The sequence below is a fragment of the Akebia trifoliata genome, chromosome 15 (genome assembly GCF_017979445.1).
Source record: "Akebia trifoliata isolate Shusen 1 chromosome 15, ASM1797944v1, whole genome shotgun sequence".
NCBI classification, from domain to species: domain Eukaryota; kingdom Viridiplantae; phylum Streptophyta; class Magnoliopsida; order Ranunculales; family Lardizabalaceae; genus Akebia; species Akebia trifoliata.
In genome coordinates, this window is record NC_141389.1 from 1,257,464 (window position 1) to 1,277,338 (window position 19,875).

The window sequence follows — 19,875 nt, forward strand, 5'->3', positions numbered from 1 at the left end:
CTTACTTACTTAGTAAGATTTTAAGTCTTACTATGGGTCATTTTGCTCAAATGGATTATAACATTGGCAACTTTAACACGACATCTTTCTAGATTTCATGAAAAAATTTAGATAAAAAAAAAATAAAAAAATAATCTTTTAGACTTAATTTTGAAAATGGATGGCTACTGAACTTCCACGTAACTCTCAAATTTAAAATTAAAATTTAACGGTGAAAAATAATCTTTTTTGAATTTTTTTTTTCAAAGCTCATAGTATTTTATTCTCAACAAGACTACAACCGTGAAGTACCAGATCATGGTTTTTGATCCCACAAGTTGATCCAAAGGATTCTTAGTAAGGGTGAAATCTTTACTAACTTAGTGAGACTAGTTGGACTCTTTCCTATTCATAAAGCTTGGAACCCAAGGACTAAGATGGGATGTTGGATTTGGTCCGATTAAATTGTCCTTGAATCTATTAATTTGACCCGTTAATCCTATTCCATTTGCCTATAAAAACAAGGTTTAGGGCCTTGATATTGAACTGATAAAGATTGAATCGGGCTCGAAAGTTTGTTAAGTCCATACTAAATATATCATAAAATATCAAATTTACTTGTATCGTTATTTTTTTTTCAACTATGATAGAAATTAAACTCTAATTTTATGAAAAATAGCATCAAATGACTTTCAAAGGTGTATTAATTTATTTTTAATATTTTTAAAACACCCAAAAATCCGCACTAGTATAGTCCAAACCATTGGTGCTGGATTGGGTTTAACCAACTTTGAATCATTGGGGATTTAGGGTCGATCCATGAAGAGAAGTACAACATGTTCTATAAGGATGGGTTAGGATTCATGATCCATGACCGACACAAAACCCCCAATTGAATGTCCTAAGGAGGTGATCCATGGGTACCCATTTAACTAGAATCGAATTCTAAACATTGGTTCTGGATCCCTATTTTCAATATTTGAATGGAGTCATGTGTAAAAGGAATTGAACTAAATAGGAACCGAAACCAATTGGTTCTACCCGATGTGGTTGTGGTGTATTAGAATCAAAATTTCGTACCTTTTAAACATAATAGAAATTACATAAATTTTTTTCTTGATTTCTTACCAAATATGTATTTTAATTTAAAATTTCCATCTTTCCTACAAGTTTTAATCACTTGTAAAAAAAGATGGTTTTTAATTTTTGAAAAAAAAAAATGTTAACTCGTCTATTTATCAAAATAATTTGTATTTATGTTATTGATACTTTTATAGATGACGTGTTGTGTTCTTGAACAAAAAAATATTTTGCACTAATTTGTAAATGGTGTTTTTTATACAAATCGTGATACTCTAACTACCCCATGTGTCGAACTCAATCAACTACCTCGACGTGGCAAGTTCGGGAACGGTAGATTTGTGTTCCTTGGGATACGTGGCTGCACTTCCCCATAAAAAAATTTATCTCGAGGGAGCCGTGTATCCCAAGGAGCACGGATCTACGATTCGAACTTGTCATGTTAGGTAGTTGATTGAGTATGCCACGTGAGGTGGTTAGATTATCACGACTCTTTTTTATATATTTTATAATATAAAAAAAAAAGTTGCATATTTTTTTTTTGTCTTATCTGTTTGTTAAGAATAGGAAATAATGATACGTATGGGTTTTGAGGTTTCCAATTCCACAAATTTTAAAATCAAAATTGGAACCGACAATAACCAAGATCTGAAAAATATGAAACCTTAGGAACCAAACAGAAACCGACCCATTGACACTCTTAACCTAAGTTGAACCAAACTCAACATCCCCCATTAAGGTAGCAATGGGTCGGGTTGTGTTCGTATTGTGTTGCGGTAAGGTTATTATGAGAAAATCCAAACTTGACCCATTTAATAATTGTGTCAAACCTAATCCATTTACAAATGGGTATATCTAACCTGACCCATTTGAACTTGTTTAATAAAATTCTAATCTTTATTGAAGAAAAATAAATTTCACTTCCACCGCCAAAATTAAAATATCATTTCTAAGAATAAAGTCACACAATCATATACCAATATCTATCAACATAAATTAATGATCACAAAACATAAACAAATTGTATCACCAAAATTGGATAATTTAAAAAATTGTGAAATAATTGTTGATATATTTAAAACTACAATCTTACTGACAGAATAATTAAACATGTCAAAACGGGTTAATACTCTTAACTCACATGCAACCCATTTAATAATCGTGTTAGATAGATTGACACTATTATGATTCAAAACCAATTAGACCCTAAGCCACTAATTTCGTGTTGTTTTCAAGTGGTGTTCGCGGGTCATGTTAAGATTGTCACGCCTATCCTCGGTATCCTAACGTGTATCTTGATCTCTATTAAATAGAGAGCTACTATTGGTACCCTTGTTAACAATCTCCCGTTTAATTCTTAAAAAATTCACGAATTTTTTGCTTTTCTCAATGAAAGTATTATTCTTTGGATTATTGAAATATTTTAAATAATTCTTGCATTTTAAGTTAAAAAGAATAAATTTTTTTTTTATTACGAATTTTTATAAAACTTGATAAAAAATTGTTACTGTAACTCGTTGTATGTTGCAAAGTGTAAACTTGTAGGTTGTGACGTATGATACAAGTTGACTTTGAAGCAGCCATGCTTCAAAATTTTGGAGGAATCTATCTTTTTTAATTGACAAATTTCTCTTTTATTTAAAAAAAATAATGGTATGACCCTCTTCATTTATTTGAGATTACACTTGAATTTTCAAAATTAATTATTTGTTCTTTGACTTTGGTTTTCTTTTATAAACCAATGGAACAATAACCTCAATGTTTTCATTATCACCACCATCATTATTACCATTACCAATATATCATCACCTTCACCATTAACATCACTAATTTCCTCATCACCATCACCATCACTATCATATTATTGAATTTTTGAAATGAGACGGATAATACGCGTATTAAGCACATGCCTATATTTTTCATTTATCAAATTTTTACAATTCAAAATCGATTCACGAATTGAAATTTTGCCGTATTCTGAATTGCCAACAAGGATTGGCACCCCAACTTTTACTTATCATACATCAATTTCATAAATTATTTCTCACAAGCCATTTAAAGATTAGAACATTACAAAAGTTAGGCTCAAATTATTATCGAAACATTAAAACAATCGTTCAAATAATTTCACAAGAGCGAGAGAGAAATTCTATTGGCACCCCAATTTTTTACTTATTCTTAATCATTTATTTATTTTTTCGATATTTTTCTTGAAATATGTGCAATTTTTGGAAAAATTCCAATTCCAATATACTGTTCATTTTAATTCCCAAAACATGTTTTGATGTCATGGGTAAAAAACACGTTTTGAGAATTAAAACAAACAGTACTTGAATCGGAATTTCGTCATATTCAGTACAAGAAAAAGGTAATTTATCTTATTTTCCTCATTTTTATTTGAGATGTAATAAGTAAAAATTGGGGTGCCAATAGTAACTTTCTTTAAATAACTCTGGTCAATTAGTCAAATTGCTTTAATGGCGGCCATTACAGAAAGAAAATGTTAATCTGGCTCTATTCTCCAACCAAATACATCTCACCACCTCACACAAGAACCTGACCCTCTCAACATCAAAAAGCTACTTCTTTTCTGCCTTTTCAGTCTCTCCTAAGTCCATACAACACCCATTTATATAAACAAACAGACCCTCTCACTCTCACAAAATACCTCAAAATCTGTAGTTTTTTCAGACCATCAAAGGAGGCAAAAAAACACTAAAAAATGACTCTTGTCAATCGATTTCCATGTCTACCAACTCCTTATCCTACACCCATTTTCCAAAAACCCAACACCCATAACCTACACCCATCCTGCTCCTTACCCTACACCCACTCTTCTTCCTCCTCTTCACCCTTCACAGAAAAACACTCCTTTGAGAGATATCAAAGAGACAGTTGGTTATACAAAGACCCATATCTCCAAACTTCTTCTTGTTCTATCCAAACTGATTCAAACTCCATTAGAGAGAATGATATAGCTTTACAACTACCTGAGTTGAAGAAATTGCTTTGGGTTTTGCGAGAGAAGAGAGAGATTGTTGATGGTTTTAATGGAGGAGAGAAGAGAGGTGTTGGAAATGTGTTCTTGGTTGGGACTGGGCCTGGTGATCCAGAATTATTGACATTGAAGGCTTTGAAGGTGATTGAAAGTGCTGATCTTCTGTTGTATGATAGATTGGTGTCTAATGATGTGTTGGATTTGGTGAGAGATGATGCAAGACTTTTGTATGTTGGGAAGACTGCTGGGTACCATAGCAGAACTCAGGTTTGATACTAATCTGTTATCAAGAAAATTGATCTATTTTGCTTTTTTTTTTTTTTTTTTGGGTTTGTTTCACAATTTGATGATTTGGGTTTTTTTCCCCACACTTGGGTTTGGGCGATTGTAATTGTCAATTTTTTTTTTTTTTTTTTTTTGGGGGGGGGGGGGGGGGGGGGTGTTAAATTTTCATGATTTGGGTTTTTTGGCATTTATTTTTTTTCATACTTGGGTTGGGTTTTTGTAATTGGCATTTTTTTTTTTCTTGATTTAACACTTGTATTGGTTTTTTTTTTCCTTCTTTTTTTATTTCCTTGAATTTTAGCGCTAATGGTGGTTGTAAGATTGAGAAAGACAATATCACAAAAGAAAAGAGTACATTTTATGAATTTAGAAATAGTTCCATAGGCAAATAAAATAAAGGAAAGCCAATTGAGATTGCTTGTAGCATCAGTGAAAAGGAGCACTTTGGTGCAAATTGAAGGCTCTAAAAGTGTTTGAAGAAAGTTGAATTAGAAGAAAATGAGGGTGGTTAGACAAGAAATGAACACACACACACACACTGACCAAAGATATGGCTAAAGCTAGATGTAAATGGCAAATTGGATTCATGTTTCCGGCCACAATATTTGGGATAAGGCATTAGTGGTGGTGGTTGTGGTGATGGTGATGATGATCTTATAGAAATGAACACCATGGAAGGAACTCTTGATATATCCTTAATATGTGATAAAATAAAGGTAAGCTGGTTGAAATGGTTTGGGTGTGTATATTGCTGACCAGTGTCGATACCAATGAGAATCACTTTGGTGGCATGTTGAAGACTCCAAAAGAGCAAGAGAAAGGCTGGAATTATTATGGGTATTGAGTTTAGAGAGAAAAGATTTGATGGTGCATGATATAATATAGCTTAAGAAAGATCTGAATGCGGGCTTAGACCCATAACTCAGTTGGTTGACATGTTATAATGCAGACCCAAATAGTTGGGATAAGCCTTGTGTGATGAAGATAATTGATTTGTGTACTCATTTTTCTGATTTTATAAGCTCACTCTCAATCACAGAAGACTTGAATTTGGACAAAGTAGAATGGAGGAAGACGATTTGTTTAGCCGATCCTAAATCTTTTGTATAAGGCTTTGTTGTTGTGTTTGTTTTCCTGATTTCACAAATGGGATTTTTTTTGTCTAATGTTTTATGTAACTGTGATTACGGGGTTTTATTTCACAACGGGGTTCCTTTAATGGAATGAAAAAGTGAACTTTTTTTTGTTTTGTTTTGGCAGGAAGAGATTCATGAGTTGCTCCTGAATTTTGCAGAAGCGGGTGCTACTGTTGTGAGGCTTAAAGGAGGGGATCCACTGGTGAGTTTATACTCATAACATGGACATGGTTGTGTACAAGTAGTTTAATGTATTTAGCTTGGAAGTGCTGCATGTTTTCTTTGGTGGGTTTTATCTGAAAATTACTCTTTGGGTTTTATAGGTATTTGGGAGGGGTGGAGAGGAGATGGATTTTCTACAACAACAAGGGATTCAAGTGAAGGTTATTCCAGGTATAATAGAATAAACATATTGTTTATCATCCTTTGAGACTCTTAGTTAATCTCTAATGAATCAAAATGTAATCTTCTCATGGATAAAAATGTAAAACTTCCGGGAAGCCCTCCCTTCTTAGACATTGAAATCAAAAGCAAGAGAGGAGCTCTTCTGGTCCCGAACCCACAACTGGCTCACAATAAACTTGGTTTGGTGGCCCGAAATTTACTTGGCTTTGCCAGAAGGCCTTATCTCTGGAAGCATTTAAATATATATATAAAATTGTTTGTCATCATTGAGACTGTTGGTCGATCTCTAATGAATCAAAATGTTATCTTCGCGCGATAATGTCTTCGTATAGATTAAAATGTAACACTTCTGGGAGTCCCTCTCTTCTTAGACATCGAAATCAAACACAAGAGAGGAGCTCTTCTGGTCCCGAACCCACAACTGGCACACAAAAAACTTGGTTTGGTGGCCCGAAGTTTACTTGGCTTTTCCAAAAGGCTTCATCTATAGAAGCTTTTGTTAAAAAAAAAAAAAATCGTTTATCATCATTGAGACTCTTAGTCGATCTCTAATGAATCAAAACGTTAGCACAGATAAAAAATGTGACCCACCCATGTTCATGATTGTGCAGGTATCACTGCGGCTTCTGGAATAGCTGCAGAGCTTGGGATCCCATTAACTCAACGAGGTGTTGCAAATAGTGTCAGATTTCTAACCGGGCATTCAAGGAAAGGAGGGAAAGACCCTCTTTTTGTAGCAGAGAGTGAAGCTGACCCTGATTCGACCTTGGTTGTCTACATGGGCTTGTCGACTCTTCCTTCTCTTGCGCAAAAATTGATGCATCATGGTCTGCCACCTGATACGCCAGTTGTTGCAGTAGAGCGAGGGACCACACCTCAACAACGGATGGTGAGTAAGCTTGATCGGATACTCTTCTCTTTGATAGCTATTTGATTCCCTCTTCACTGATATCATCAACTTCCCATTTGGTCGGGTTTAGATCACTAGCTCAGTTAATGACAAATCGCAAACAACTTTGAGGTCGTGGGTTCAAGTCCAGCTTACCCAATACACACACACACACACACACACACACACACAAAAGCCCCATTTTTCCGTATTAATAATACTGATAGCCTGATTGGTTGGGTTGATGTAGGTATTTGCGGAGTTGAAGGATATAGTAGCTGAAGTTTCTTCAGCAGAGTTGGTGTCACCAACATTGATCGTCATCGGGAAAGTTGTGTCACTCTCACCGTTCTGGCCTCATTCTTATAAAGGGCAAACTCCAATTTTAGAGACTAAACAAGCCTAATGACACAGACAAATGCTTATGAACATGGCTTTTTTGTGGGTTTTGGCTCCAATTTGATTAAATGATCAGTTTAGGTTGAGTGTATACTGTATTGAGGTCAAGAAGACTGGCATCTCTTAGGCTAAGAAAGCTTTGATGGCAATTACGTGGGTGATTCCAAGATCAGTTCTGCTTTCTTTTTTCAAAATTGGCACCAAGTGATTGCACGGAGGATTTTGGAAGGAGAGTTACAGGACTTTCGGCGGGGAAATAGTTTTGTAAATGGCTCATTGTCATTATAACAATTTTGTATTTTATATGACATTGGTGCAACGATGATTCAAGAAATTTAATAATTTAAGGGGTTTTTCTTTGAAAATTGCCCATTTAAAGATTAAGCTTCATCAAGTAATTGGGAGTCTTTCTTGTTCTGCAACATATCGACTTTCATGAATTCGACTACTTGGGCTGTTTCAAAATATTGTCGTCCCTCTACTAGTTTTCCATTGATTCAAGCATTTAGGAAGGATTTCATTGTTCTCTAGTTTGATTTACCAATGATGTGGTCATGGCATGTGTGTTGTTTATGTCTTGGAAGGTCCCATGAGGGAGAAGAAGACCTAGAAAAACGTGAATGGAGAAGGTGAAAACAAATATGAACTCACTCACTCTCAATAGCATAACACTTAGCCAACTTCAAATCTTTGGAATTAAAGTAGGTCTGATGGTATGGGTTCTAAAAACATTGATAATAGAAATGAACTTAAACCTACTTCACAGCCCCAATATTCTCAATCAGGTTTTCATACCATTTTGGTATAACAACTTGATTTTTTTTATCTTCTCAAAAGAGACCCTATGATAAGAGAATAAAAGAGTCCAACTAGTTGCACACCAACCTTCATCTTCTCTACTGGTGTAAATTGTACTCATGCTTATTATATATGATCAAGTATTTTTCACAAAAATTATCGCACCTCATAAAATTTATATGAGCATGGTTGAAGAAGAAGAACGAAAAACAAAAACCAAAGGAGCGCGATATTTTAATTTTAATTTTAAGTGCAATCATCCAAATGGAGTGCAAAGGAATTTTTTTTTTTTAAGTGATGAAGTGCAATTGGTAGAGGATGGTGTGCAACTAGTCGGTCTTGAATAGAAAACGGTCAAAATTTTATACAAAATCTAAATAAATTTTAGTTAGTACTTAATTAAACTACTAATTTTATTATAAATATTTATAAATTTTATAAATAAAATAAATTTACTAGTCAGATACCCAAAGCAAACTCGATTCTTATCAGGTCCCTAAAAATGGCTACCCAGAATTGGAAAATGTTTGGGTCCATGATGATAGACCTAAAACCGATTAGTCGATTTTGGGTACATCGAGTAATTGGGTACCCATTGATACCATTACACAAACCAAAGATTTAAAAATAGAATGGAGTACCCTAACACTAGTCCATTGGACACCTAAAAGTTACACATAGAGATCTCTTTCGATTCACATTTTCTCCTCAATAATGTCTTATTCTCGGTGGATCAAACTCAAATCTAGAGATAAGAAAATTACACATTATCTTTTAACGTAAAGGATTCCATTAATGGACCATATGATGAACATGCCAAAGAATATTCCAATTAAGAAGAAGGAATTACAAGAAGCAATCAAAACTAAGAAGAAATTTCCTAATAAATATTCCAACAAGGCAACTGATTTGATTGCTTCAATTAAAGAAAAAGAATAAAAAAAATTGGAATCCTTTACGTTAAAGAATAGGATTGCTTTTCCTAAACAAACCAGACCAGATCCAAGAAAAAGAATAAAAAAAAAAAAAAAAAAAAAATTCCAGTTCAACCACTCTCATCTATTTCTTAATCATGCGCACGAGGCGCATTGCGCACTAACTACTCCCTATTATAAACCTCACAACCCATCAAAACAACATCGGCGCACGATAGACAAAAGTCAGATGGAGAAGGCCTAAAGTGGTGGTTCTCTTCCCATTCATGGCGCAGGGCCACATCAACCCTTTCCTTGACCTTGCTCGACTCCTAGCGTACAGAGCCCCATCACTCACCATCACTATCGTGAGCACCCCTGCTAACATCCTTAACCTACGCCCACGTTTCATCTCCTACTCCACCATTAATTTCGCACAACTCCCTTTCCCCGAAACTACACAAAACACCGACACCCTTACAACCCAATCAGCAATCTCAACCTTCTATCATAACTCAGAGGCCCACCTCAAACCTTCTTTCCATCGTTTGATCTCTCAGATCACTCAATCTAACGGTGGATGTCCTCCCATCTGTATTATTTCCGATATGTTCTTAGGTTTCACAGTTGATGTCGCACATAGCTTCGGATCACGACACGTGCCTCTTTACACTTCTGGACCTTACGCTATGTCCATCTACAATTCCATTTGGACTCATTTTCCACATACGCTAACATGCGCCGATGTGTTAACTTTACCTGATCTCCCAAACGTTACAATCCATCGATCTCAACTGTCCAACAATATGAAAGCTTCAAACCCAAACAATCCATCATCTCTGTTCGTTAAACAACAAGCGTTGTACTGTAAACGGTCCGACGGTAGTCTCTGGAACACAGTCGAAGTGATCGAAAAATCGAGTCTTGAAAATTGGGAGAAAAGTTTTGGGAAATCTGTTTGGGCAATTGGGCCTTTGCTTCCAGTTTCAGCTCAAGAGTACGAGAGAGGAGGGAAGGAGCCTGGGGTGTCGCCGCTAATGTGCACCGAATGGCTTAACCTACACCCACCAAAATCGGTTCTTTACGTCTCATTTGGGTCTCAGAACAGCATCCCAATCGCGCAAATGAAGGAATTAGCGAAAGGGTTAGAGCAGAGTGGGAAGAGTTTCATATGGGTTCTTCGAAATCCAACTGGATTCGATTTTAAAGAGGAATTTAAATCTGAATGGTTACCAGATGGGTTCCAAGATCGAGTTTTGGAAACAAAAAGAGGTCTTTTGGTGCGAAATTGGGCTCCACAGATGGAGATTCTCTCGCATGGATCGATTGGAGCGATTTTGAGTCATTGTGGGTGGAATTCTTTGTTGGAGAGTTTGAGTAGAGGAGTACCGATCATTGGGTGGCCACTTGGGTCTGAACAGTATTACAATTCGAAGCTTTTGGAGGAAGAATTGGGGGTTTGTGTAGAGGTAGCAAGAGGGGTTGATACAGAGATTAATGGAGCAGATTTGGGGGCAAAGGTGAGGTTAGTAATGGAGGACGAGGAGATGAGGAGAAGGACTGAGAGTTTGGGAGAGGAGATGAAGAGAGCTGTGTTGGAGGTTGATGGTGTGAAGGGGTCTTCGCTTCGAGATTTGGATGATTTCGTGGAGACGTTGACGAGGTGGGGTCAGGATTTGGCGTATTGTTAGTAAAATTTGGCGTGCCATTAGAATCTTTCTTGGATATTTGCTTTGCTTGAAGTATTTGTATCTTTCGTTTTTCTTGATGGATATGTTTGGTATATGTTGTGGGTGATTTAGATATGCCCAACATTTTTTATCAATATTAGAGATAGCCCCTTGTGTTTTCAAACAGATGACATACCCCTCTTACTAGGTTAAAAAAAAAAAAAAAAAACCTTTGGTCGAAAATGATCGAAAATCCCTTGATATTTTCTCCCAAAATCAGTCATCTATTATTCAACTTTTTTTTTCGTCATTTCCTATTTTAAGATTCTATCCTCTTCAACCTTCATACCTCAAGACCAAGATAATATTTCGAAGAAAAGGAATAAAAGATTTTTGGGTAGAAAAATCAAGAGTTTATACAAGATATTGACGATGAGCTCAAATAGCTTAAATATAGATTACCCTAGAAGTTAACAGCTTAAAGACGATGGATTTTAAGGTAAGCATGACTTCAATTGTACGATTTTATCAAACCCTAAGGGCTTGTCTCAATGACAATTTCATACCGATAAGCGACGTTAATTCTGAGCATTAATTAATCACTTATTTGGGGTGTGGGATGTGTGGGTGTTGCATGTCAGGACTAGTCCTTAGACAAGACCATGGTCTATGGACTAGGCAAAGCCTAGACACGAGTTCGGTCCGTTGTCTATAGGTATACCTGATTATCAAAAAAATAAAATTGTAAGATTTTATCTCCTTCAACCTTCAAATATCAAGAATAAAATATGATTTTTGGAGATGTGGAAAGGTATGGGTTTTTGTTTGAAAAATTGATAGTTTTCTACAAAACATTGAATCCAAGAAATTGAATAGGCCAAAAATAATTTATTCTAGAGGTTGAAGACAAAGGTGCTGTTTGTTAAACTGAAAAAAATAAGTGCTGAATAGCATTAAGTACTAAAACTTATAAGCGCTGAATTTAAGTGTTGAAAAAGTTTGTTTAAATGCTGAATCATGTTTGTTACACATTGCTGAAACTGGTAAATTGTCTTTGTTACCCTTACAATCATATTATACATTGTTTGCATGTTTCAAATGCTTATTTATTATCAAATACAATAAAATATATTATTTCTTATAAAATTAAAATACAATTTATTTTTAAATAATAAATAATACTCAAATATTCAATTTATAAATAATAATTTCTATTTATAAAGCCCACAAATTTCAAATTAAAAATAATAATATCATACAAGTCACCAAAATTTGAAATCAACTTTAAAAGAACTTAATTTTGGATGAATAATTTTCGATGGAAATAAAGGATGTGTAATTATAAAAGCACCCTATGAACTAATAAGGGCAACCCACACTATAGCCATTTTTTGTTTGTTTTATATGGGTTAAAGTTTTTGGAATGAGCAAATTTTTAGTGAGGATGGTCTATATGGTTTAGAGATCATCCTCACCAAAAATCGGTCTATTTTGAAACTTCTAACTCGTCAAAAATAATTTTCAAAAAAATAAAAAGGACAATTTACAGTTCTTAAACTTGTTTTGATAGGGTTAGAAGTTTCAAGATGTGCTGATTTTTTGTGAGGATGATCTCCTCATTATAGAGATCATCCTCACCAAAAATCAACTCATTCTAAAACTTTTAACCCATATAAGACAAAATAATTTAGCTATGGTGTGGGTTTATTAATTTGTGGGGTGTTTATATGCTTATCCATGGGATATAAGAGGTAATATCCTTTTAAGAATAAGGGCATACTTGTCCATGCTCAAACAAACAAATGGCATACTTGTCCGTGTTGAAAAAAGCGAAGTGCTTACCGCTTCAGCACTTTTTTTCAGCATCAAAATAGTGCTGGATTTTTTTTCACTTATTTTCAGCAATAAGCGCTGAAAATATAGAGTAAACAAACGCGCTATTTTGACAAAAGTGCTGAATTTAATTTTTTTCAGCAATAAATACTGAAAAATAGCGCAAACAAACACCGCAAAAGGCATTTAGGTCATTTTATATTAGTCTCTCATACAAATATTATGTGATGAGGGCATGTCATTTGTTTGAAAACATGGGATATCTAATGATTTACTATGAAAATAATCGAATCTAATAATTTGAAGTGATCACCAATTAAGTTTGATTTCTACATCTATACGATTAACATGCTTAAAGAAGTGAAACCATAGTGCTGGCCGACTCTATTTCTAAAGGAATTTCTTAAAACACAGAGAGGAATGCTTGGGATATCATTCCAATCCATTTTTGAAATTTACGTAATTGATACCGAATCGAACTGTATAACCATCTGCCTATTCAAAGCATCCCCTTAAATCTAAACCTTTCCTACAAAATTCCAAAAAATTACATATAGGTTTACTATAATAATTGATTTCATCACTTTATATACCTAAGCGGATAGAGAGAGGGATTGGGTTGCATGGACTAAAGAACCACCTATGAAAATGGCGTGCACCTCCACGTGGCAAGCAAAAGAGTCCGGATCTTATGCACCTCTTCAATACATGCCACGACACTACATGATAAAAAGGGTAAATCCAACGTCAAGAAATTAACCTCTAAAATATCTCATTTTTAAAATTTCCTTGAATTGTGGCTTATGTGACATGTATAGATTGAGGTGTGGGAGGAGGGTTTCAATCCTCCATGCTAGGTGCCTACCGTAGAAGTCCAAGGGACTAACTCATCCTATCAAAATTGGCTTGTAAAGTTAGGATTGTCCTAGGTTTATATATAACCCAAGCTCATGATACCTAAGCTATGTGGGACAATCACTCACACTCCCCTTCGTGTGTAACGTGTTTCCTACATCCCTGTGGTTATCACTCTGATACCATTTAGAAGCTCATGGGCCTAACTCATCCCCACAAAATTGGCTTGTAAAATCATGATTGCCCTAGGTTTATATATAGCCCAAGGTCATGATACCCAGGCAACGTGGGTCTGTCGCTGACACATACAATTTGGGCTCCATGCAAAAATATAATTGGGTGCCACGTCGATCTAATCTAAAAATTCTAAGAACTCTAAAACATATATCTTTTTTTTTATAAATAGAAATAGAAATAGATCAAAACATTTTTAAATTTGGGACATTCTAATTTGAATCCTTTAAAAAGTTCAACACTTACTTGATAGCTTTATTAACAAACAAAAGATGGTGATGGTAGAAGTCTATACTCATATTGTCCTCCAAAGCTTCCTTGAGAGATAAAGTACCATTGTTGAACTCATCTACACCAGCAAAAAACATTCAATATATATATTTAAATTAGATTAAAAAATCCAATAAATGTTCTCTTATGTAAAAGAGATTCAAAATTTTACCATTTTCAATAATGTAAATGGTTGGATTGTTATATTTTTTTCTTGACGTAAAGGAGGAGATCTGATCCCTTTTGGATACACACAGAGCCAATATGAAGTAGCTTGGGGGGGGGGGGGTCGAGGTTTAATAGGCCCAACTCCACTCGGTTGAATAGTTCAATTCAAATTCCTCCCAAAACCATCAATGCCCAATTCCTCAACATTAGTTTCAACAGACTTAACAACCCCATTAGTGTAGAACTCTCGTCCCAGATAATATGCTTAACTATTCTATCTCCAAAACCATCAATGGAAGACATGATAATTAACATGATGTAGATGATGCAAAATCAACATCATCAAACTCAGGCCATTGTTAAGCTTGAAATTCAAATGGGTCAGTAGGCACAGACTATAGGGAAGAGAGATGGGTCATTTTCCTAGTCGAACACTACTCAACCTGAGAGGCAGCACAAATTAGCAAATAACATCCCAGGCTAGTATGAGGTAGGTAGTAAATTCGACATAGAGGAACCAAGGTCCCTGAAGTAGGAAACCAAAAGAAAGGTAAGAAACCACTAAGTGTGCCATCAATCCCTACATATGTGCCAAAGACATATTTTCCTCAGCGCTTTCAGGATAATAGGAAGGGTAAACAATTCAGGAAAATCTTGAAAGTTTTTAAAAATGTCCAAATCAACATCCCTTTGTTAAATGTCACAAAGAAAATACCTTCCTACGCTAAGTTTTTAAAGGATCTCATCATCATCAAGAGGAAAACATTTGTCCTTCGACAAATTACTGTGGTGGTATAAACCTCGGATTTCATTTTGCAAATCATTGCACCCAAATATAAAGACTCAGGCAGCCCTATAATCCCAATTACCATTGATGATACTATGGTGGAAAAAGGTCTAGCAGATCTAGAGGCGAGTGTGAATCTCTTACCATACCCAATTTATAAGCAACTAGATTTGAGGGAGTTGAAAACCACTAACATCACCCTTGGTTTAGCATATTGATCGGTAAAAATCCCAAAAGGAATTATAGAGGACGTTATCATCAAGGTCAATAAATTCTACTTCTCAATCGATTTCGTGATTTTAGACATAGATCCCGTTATGAATCCAGATTGTCACGTTCCCGTGATTCTAGGTTGTCCTTTTCTAGTCATGTTGGATATAGCCATCAGTTGTTGGAATGTAGTCATGACACTCGCCTTCGATAATATGAAAGTCAATCTAAACATCTTCCACACTAATCTATAGATTCACGATCTATATGATATAGACGATGTCAACATAATCGACACATGCATTAATGAGTCCTTTGAAAATTCTTACCCTTTTGATCTCCCAGATATCCAATCCATTCTAGAAGGGGTTATGACATTATTAGGTCTACTGAAGAGGTCAATGCATTGTTAGATCTTACATCTCCTTTAGATTATAATAAATGGAAATCTAAAGAAGAACTACTTCCTATCCTCATTAGCGTGCCAAGTCCATTAACTATTGACCCCCCAAAGTTATAGCTCAAAACTTTTACATATACACAATCTTATCATTACCTTGGTGAGTTTGAAACTAACATTTGATTATAACATCTGATCTAGATACTAGCTATGAGGATAAATTGGTAAAATAATTCTACTTAGGACAGAAGATTCTACTCTACAAACACCAAGTTACATTTTTTTTTGGAAAATTAAAAATTAGATGGTCAAGTTTGTACATAGTCCACTTTGTACACCAACATGGCGCAATAAAAATTTAGAACCCCAAGGATGGGTCAATTTTCAAAGTCAATGGATAAAGATTGAGGCCATATCTATAATACTCTATTCTAGAGAGCAATGAGGTACAAATCAATGATCTTGTTTATTAGGATTAGAACTACCATTCGTCTAGTTGAAGACGTTAAACTTAACGTTTCTAGGACGCAACTAATGGTTTTAGAGTTTTTAGGCAATCAATGATTTTTTATTATTATCATAAACTAGTGTTTATTCTCTGATGAAAAATGAATTTTAGTGTTTTCAATTTTTTTAAGTCATTCCTATATCAAATATACATTATATCAGGTGTTTTCCACCCTTTTTTTCCTTTCTTTTTCAATTATTTCCAAATTTGCATTTCATGTATTTATTATAAAAATTGGAATATTAAGAACAATATTCAATTTAGTTTGGGGGTATGGGTTGGTTAATCAAAATATTTGTTTAAGCTATTAAATAAATATTAAAATTAAAAAAAATTGATTTTTTATTTTTCAAAATAAAGCATTTGTAGATATTTTTATATATTTTTTAAAATTAGAAAAATTAGAATTTCAGTAACGAACCTTATGATTTGAGTTTTTTCATTATCATTCACTTAGTAGATCTTTGAAAGAATTGCATTTCTAAAAAATTTACTACACATTTAACTAGTTTTGAGAGTATAGATTGATTAGAATAGGGTGAAACATCTATTTGCATAGAATATTAGGGAAAATCAAGTCTAGTGAACTCTAACTTCATTGTCCTTTAGTTAGTTAGTTATAAAAAAAAAATTAAGTATTTACATATTTGATAACAACCTTAGGATTAGACTAAGTACATTGAAAATGACTATTTATTTAAAAAAATTAAAGAAAAATGTGTTAAAAAATTAAAGTATAAAATGCAGAATGTAGTGAAAAGATCCAAAAGAAATAAAAGTCAAAAGAATGAAAAAGTAAAAAAAAAAAATCCCAATATAGACAAATTATCTGCGTTTCAGTAGGGTAAAAATTGTCAATAGTAAAAATGCGAGAAAATAGGAATATCATAGAAAAAGTCCCTTAGAGGTATTAACATGAACACCCACGCCTTTCACTATCCCAAACAAGTATTGAGTTTAGAGTTAGATTTTAGGTTATTTTAGGTATATTGAGTCTAACTTTATTTTTTAAAGTTGAACTTCAAAGTTCTAGTGAGACTTTCACTGTGTAATCAAGATCATAGTATTTCTAAATTCTCCTAACAGATTTGATAATGGTTTAACTCTATTAAAATGTAAATTATTGATTTTCAGGTAGATATAAGTTTAATTTAATACTTTCAAATGTTAATTTAATTAAATTTTGATATAAAATACCATATGTTGAAATTTTGTGGGTATATTCATTGTAAATCCTCATGAGTCGAATTTGTCCACTAGGGATAATCTAGGGTTAAAAGGCTTGTTGCATTCACTAAATGCAGTCAAGAAGTATACGAAAATGACATTATTTTTATTGCTTATTTTTATTTTATTTTTCTATTTTACTCAAGATTAGCAAAATCTAAGTTTGGGGTTGTGTTAAGTGTTTCAAAGTGTGTATTTTTCTGTTATTTATAGAGCACTTAACCATGTTTTTTAACCTAGAACTATGATTTCATTATAAATAATTTACATTTTAATGACTAAATTGCTTGTATTTTCACGAATTTTGAAGATTTAATTATATGTTCATTTCTCGTAGGTAAAGTATATGAAAATTGAAAAACTAAAGAGTGGAAAAACTACTAAAGTCAAATATCAAAGTTCAAGGTCAAAGTCTAAGTCAAAACATAGTTCAAGAGATTTGATGGTTTTGAATTAAAAAAAATCAAGTTCTAAATCTGCTACGTCATACTGTTTTGCACATAACTTTTGATTCACTTACTGAAATAAGACAAGGGTTGGCAAATTGATTTAGAAGAGAATAGATTTGTATTTTATGAAACAAAACTCATTCGGACTTCGAATTGGTCAAAAACACGTAATAAGTTAGAAACTCCAAGTCTATCACGTTTTACCATTTTTGACGTAACTTTTAACTTAATTATTAAAATGAAGCAAAGTTATAACTAAAATTGATAAGGAAACATATTTCAATTTATCGTAGAAGATCAGATTCAGACGAAAAAATAACGAATACGCATTATCAAAGCAACCTTAGTTTTTTCTTTTTATTTTTTATTATTTTTTATTATTGATAAGTTGGGGTTAAAGGGACCCCACCCTGAAAACACTTCTAATCAGTGTATATACACATTAAATCTTCCTCAATAATTCTCACTAGATCTTGAGGAACATTACTCATCTCTTCCATAACAAAATAATTATTCGAATAGCACTTCAATTTTGCTAAGTAATCCGTCACCCGATTTGTTTCTCTCCAATAAAATTCAAAAGCACACTTCACAAAAAATTCAATCTGTTATGAAATTTCCAGTAGAATTTCACTATACTTCCATGAAGACTCGATTTCATGCTTAATGCTTTTGATTGAGTATAAGGAATCAAAGGAGATTATAATTTGCTGAATTCCCTTCATCCTTCATATCTCATAGCTTCTAAAACAACCCTAGTTTTTGTCTATAAAGAAACCTTAATTCTCTAATTTTTGGACTCCCTTTTTCTTCGGTCTCTCTCATCTCTTCCCCTATCCTAATATTTTTTCTTCTCTATTTATATTTTTAAGTTTTAATTAATTTATTTTACAATTGGAAGACACATTGTTTAACTAAATTCAAGAGATAAAAAAAAAAAAAAATTAAGTATGATTTCCAAACTTTGTTTATTTAGTATTCTCGATTTATTTCTCTTTATCTTTCATCTCGATGTGATCCATTACTATTGGGTACAACTCATTATATCGGATGCTCATTGTAATATGAATCATTAGATGATAAAACTTTTGAAAGAAAAAAAAAAATCTTAAATAATCTTAGATTTATAAAAAGATAAGGATTTTTATTATTATATTTTTTGAATCAATAATCTTTATCAATTTCTTAATTTGAGTTATCTAAAATGAACTTGAAAATAAATAAATTTATATTAATTATCTTTGACAGATTCATTATCCTTAGATGTTTTTTAATTAAGATTTTTTTAGTTAATTTAATTAGTTTTTATTTTAATCTCCAAATTCACACCATTTTTTCCTTGGTTTTCTAAAATCTAGAATATTAGTTTCCCAAACCTCAGTAAAACGATCCTACTTGCCAATCTAAAATAGGTTTTAATATTAATTTTATATTTTATTCTTATCCATTCAAGAGACATCTTTACATGACAAACAATAAATATAACGACCGATCACAAAAACATGAAATTAACGATGGGATTTCACATCAGTGAAGTTTAGAATAATTCAGATCCTGACTAAGAAGTATTTAGTCATGATTCTCACGCTCTTATCAACCATATTACCATTGTTTGTACTTAAATTGTTAAACATGCTTTATCTTATTTTATTGAACTGAAATTTATCTTGTAAACTGATTTAAATAATGTCGTGTTTATGTTTCCAGCTTGTTTTACTTTATGTTAGGAAATGTTTCGTAAAAGGTTAAAGTATGAGATTTTATTTTGAATAGTAGACTTAGTAGATTGATAGTTTTTACATATTTTTATTTCTTTTCAACTATTCTTTATTTTTGAGATTTATGTTATGACAAACCTCACAAATATTTAAATGTTCGGTATGATTTCACAATTTTTACTATTGTTCACATTGAAAAACTTACATATATTTTAAAATGATTTAGAATAATGTATCTCATATTTAGGAAACTGTTAGTTTATGATATTTACTGGGTTACTCCCATGTTACTTTCACCATTTTAGATATGTTAGCTATTGAGGAGTTAGTCCTTGAAGAGCAACATTTCAAGATAGCACATAGAGTTCTTTATGCTAATAAATTGCAGTCCCATGTGCTTGATGATGCTTTAAGGGTTTAGATGTTTATACTATTATGTTGAGAATGTGTGCTTGGAGAATTGTAAGTGGATCATAGGTTAAAATTAAGGTTTAGTTTCCACACTCTAATACTCTTTGGTTATGTATTATTCTTTTTTTACTGTCATATTATTATTATTATGTAGTAACCTATTTATGTTATTATCAATTTTTAGTAGTGTTTTTAGTGGTTTGAATTCTAACATAAAATCATGGGGATTCGTGTTAGAATTTGGGGGTACTA

General features: G+C 33.2%; 1 protein-coding gene and 1 pseudogene across 1 annotated transcript; both read left to right on the forward strand.

The window, feature by feature from the left end:
* The first annotated feature begins 3,592 nt into the window (after positions 1-3,592).
* Positions 3,593-7,536, forward strand: UPM1 (urophorphyrin methylase 1). The gene is made up of 5 exons (XM_086425461.1): positions 3,593-4,324; positions 5,603-5,680; positions 5,802-5,871; positions 6,495-6,772; positions 7,023-7,536. The coding sequence occupies exons 1-5, from the start codon at positions 3,782-3,784 to the stop codon at positions 7,176-7,178; spliced, it is 1,125 nt and encodes a 374-aa protein (XP_086281587.1). The 5' UTR covers positions 3,593-3,781; the 3' UTR covers positions 7,179-7,536.
* Positions 7,537-9,031: 1,495 nt separating this feature from the next.
* On the forward strand, positions 9,032-10,666 carry LOC147383802 (UDP-glycosyltransferase 92A1 pseudogene; annotated as a pseudogene).
* The last annotated feature ends 9,209 nt before the right edge of the window (positions 10,667-19,875 follow it).

Bases quoted from the DNA above. Each gene is read 5' to 3' on its own strand.
- UPM1 (XM_086425461.1), top strand. From the start codon at position 3,782: ATGACTCTTGTCAATCGATTTCCATGTCTACCAACTCCTTATCCTACA. The intron at 5,681-5,801 runs GTGAGTTTATAC...TGGGTTTTATAG, and splicing joins TTAAAGGAGGGGATCCACTG to GTATTTGGGAGGGGTGGAGA. The intron at 6,773-7,022 runs GTGAGTAAGCTT...GGGTTGATGTAG, and splicing joins CCACACCTCAACAACGGATG to GTATTTGCGGAGTTGAAGGA.